This window comes from Hipposideros armiger, unplaced genomic scaffold (assembly GCF_001890085.2).
Source record: "Hipposideros armiger isolate ML-2016 unplaced genomic scaffold, ASM189008v1 scaffold_1001, whole genome shotgun sequence".
Lineage (NCBI taxonomy): Eukaryota > Metazoa > Chordata > Mammalia > Chiroptera > Hipposideridae > Hipposideros > Hipposideros armiger.
The window spans coordinates 408144-411594 of NW_017732351.1; the positions used below are offsets into that span (position 1 = coordinate 408144).

Genomic DNA, 3451 nt, shown 5'->3' on the forward strand with positions numbered 1-3451 from the left:
TTTTGTCTTGATTTGCTCAGCACTACCAGTAGATGGGTATCGAAACATGAGCACCATAAGAACGTTCACACCATTTTCATCTGGACTGAAGAGCAAAAAAACAAATAAATACATATAATAACAATAAAGCCAGTTCTCTAATAATTAACTATTTTTAGGTATTAAGATTAACGCTAATTTTTAAGAAACATAATGGATGGCATATGTGTAGATTAGGTTACTAAATTATCTCTACAACTACTGGTTGAGTACATAGCCGAAAAAAAATGTTCTTTGCCTCTACTTATCTCATAGTCTAGAGGGGCCTGTGGGAGAAGGAGATGTTCATGAAATCCTGCTTTACATGCACTTATATAATTTGCTTTTTAAGGTGTTCTGAGCCAAGGTTGTAGCCAATGTCATTATTCTTCAGTAGAGACTGTGCTTTGTGTTCAACAAACCCAGTTGCCTTTGCCTCCTGAGCATAGATGTAGATTTTATTTCCTGGACTCTTTTGAGTTTATTTAACTTTATTTTTAGTCTTTTAATTGTTTTTTTTTTTTTACTCAAAAAACTTCATTTTTAGATTTAGCTTTCAGACTTGCTTGTGCCTTCAGTACTTGCACAACAATTTTCTGCTCCTCGATAAGGAAAGCACACTTGATCACGAACACCTTTAGCACACATGGATCCATCGTAGGCCCTGCTGACATATTTTTTTCGTTTTACAGACAATCTCATTAGAACTTTAAGTCTCACAGCACAAACTCCGTGAAATCGGCCTGGGCACATGCCACATGCAGATTTTGGTCCTTTCTCAGCCGTCTTGGTATAAAAGTAAACAATTCTATTACGAAGGGTTCGAGACAGCCTAGTTTTGTTAGAAGCTGTATTACAGGACAGACTCCGATGGTATGTCAAATGCTGGACTATTCTAAATGCCTGTAGACACCGTCCCTGGAAGAGCTCCCTTGCAATTTATTGAAATTCTCTAGTGAATTGCGGACAATGGAATGTGGGCAGAAATGATGTAACCCACTTCCAGGCCTGGTCCCTGGAAGCCTCCCATATCAACTTGCATGCCTTCATTCCTCCTTTATTTGCCAACCTGATGCAGAAAACCCAGTGGGCAATTCCCCAACCCCCACTAGCACATCCCCTGCTGCTACTACTGACTTGTTGAACTGAACCATCAAATGAAGCAAATCTTTTTTGTGTTAAACCATTGATATTTGGGGGTTTAATGATCAGTTAATATGTGTTTGATAAGCGAGTCATTAGAGAAAGCAGTTATAAAAGAAAATCTTTTGATAATAGCATCAAATATATTAATTTATACTGTAATGTTTAAGTCTAGGAAGCCTCTAGTCATGTTTTGAGAATGAATTTAATTTGAAACATATAAAGAAAGAAGAAAGGAAGAAGGAGAAGGAATAGGAATGAAAGTAAGGAAGGAGCAAAAGTAGGGAGGGGGAGAGAGAAAGAAAAGACATGGGCTCCTTAACCATATGTGTATTTACTTTATCATCAAGTAAAGAAGTAAATCAAGAAGTAAAGCAGGGCCGGCCGAGTGGCGCGTTGGTTAAGAGCTGGCTTGGGACGCCAGAGGGCCCCAGTTCGGATCCCACATATGAGGGCCAGTGACGCTGACCTCTAAAAAAAAAAGAAGTAAAGCAGACAAGAAGTGTAGATATACTCGTAGCTAGATATAGATACATATCTACAGAGAAAGTTTAAAAACTTTAATCAAAATGGGTAGAAAAGATATATTATTCTAATATTTATTAGAATCAAGCCTATTTATTGATATTTATTAATATCAAGCCTTTGGACATGATATAAAAAGCACATTCAGAATAGATTCTAGTAATTTCTTTCAGTCTCTGACAACAAGTGTATGTTCAATTTATGGATATTGCCTTATATTAGAGCATAAAAATGAAAAGCGTTAGAAATAATAATAGAAATACAATGGCATTAAAGAAAAAACCTTATTGCAGAATAATCCATAGGCCTACTATTGGGTAGGTTTAAAATGTGGGCAATCAAGAACTAAACTAAGTTCTACTGAGTCCCTAGCTTAAGGAGCAGGATGTGTTAGCAGCACCATTTCTTCTCTTTCTGTAATTTTTTCTCTTGGAGAGTACCTTTATTAAAAAAAAAATCTAACAATTTACATTTCTCTTGTCTTAGAGCACTTTACATCTTTCTATTGTGAATAAGAAATAGGCAGTATAAGCTGGGCTGCTCAGGATTTATGAAATCGTTGTGTTCCTGCAAAGGTTTGTTCAGGGCAGCTGAGAATTTTGTTGATTCAATGCTTTTTAATGGTACTGGTTTGAAGTTGCAAACCAAGTTTACCTACCTTATTTTGATAACATGAGATTTGATAAATCGAGCTGGTCCAGAAGAGCTTCGAAATATGTTATACATCTGATTAGAAAAATTTTAAAAAGCAAGTATTAGTCTTAAGAAAAATGTTACTCCTTGACTTATCTAGAGACTTGGGTTACTAACATGAATTTCAGTTTATTCTCAGATATGTGAGCTGGTTATTCACAGTGGTAAGAATAAACCAAGTTCTAATCCTTACAGAACTGAACAACCTTAACAAAATTTTTTGCTGTTGCTAAGCCTCTGTAAAATAGGATAATAACAGTACCGACTTCGTAGAGTGTTTTGAGGATTAAATAAAATAATGTATATCACACATTTCACACCTTGCGTGGCATATTGTAAACTATTGATAATGTTTATTTTGATTATCATCAAATGAATTAAAGTATTTATGTTATTTTTTTAAGGCAACCCACACTTTTAAGAAAACCCACCCTGTTTGCCTTATTCTCAATGTGGCATTGAGTCCATTATTGATATTTGTTGATTTCTTAAATGATTAGCCCATTGCTACATCATTTGACATAATATGTAACATCTATTGTGTGACTCTGACACCCTCTCTTGTTAGTCATCTCTCTATGGCAGTCAGGCTTTCACAAGTGGCACTAGGTTTAGGGATAAGTTTCACCACACTCCATTACCATCAGCATTTTAGTATTAAGGCCTCATTTTCCAACCTGAACCATTGATTTTGTATGTTCAGTAAACTGATTTCCTAGTTTCTTAGAAAGAAAGAAACACTGGACTGAGTTGGAAATTACAGGCCCACATAAGTTTTACATAAGGCCCACTTCCATGGTCAATTTTGCCCTCCAATAACTATACCCCCTGGGAAGAGGGAACATTGCCTCCTTCCCCACAAGATTCCTGCCTCTCCCTGACTCCTCTAAACTAGTAACAATACTCAGTAGATTTTACTTCCTAATATTGATTCTACCTCCTTTCCTTCAATCCACTGCAATGGTCTAAAATCAGCTCCCCTGAGGGCCGGCCGAGTGGCGCGATGGTTAAGAACTCGCTTGGGATGCCAGAGGGCCCCGGTTCGGATCCCACATATGAGGGCCAGTGACAC

General features: G+C 36.9%; 1 protein-coding gene and 1 pseudogene across 1 annotated transcript in view; both read right to left on the bottom strand.

The window, feature by feature from the left end:
* Positions 1-3451, bottom strand: part of TMPRSS11F (transmembrane serine protease 11F) — a 101005-nt gene that overhangs the window by 60466 nt on the left and 37088 nt on the right. The window contains exons 4-5 of the mRNA XM_019631460.1: positions 2345-2412; positions 2-85 (exon numbers count right to left, since the gene is read on the bottom strand). Coding sequence (XP_019487005.1) covers positions 2-85; positions 2345-2412 — 152 coding nt within the window. The remainder of the gene's footprint in view (position 1; positions 86-2344; positions 2413-3451) is intronic.
* Positions 546-1060, bottom strand: LOC109375899 (60S ribosomal protein L34 pseudogene; annotated as a pseudogene).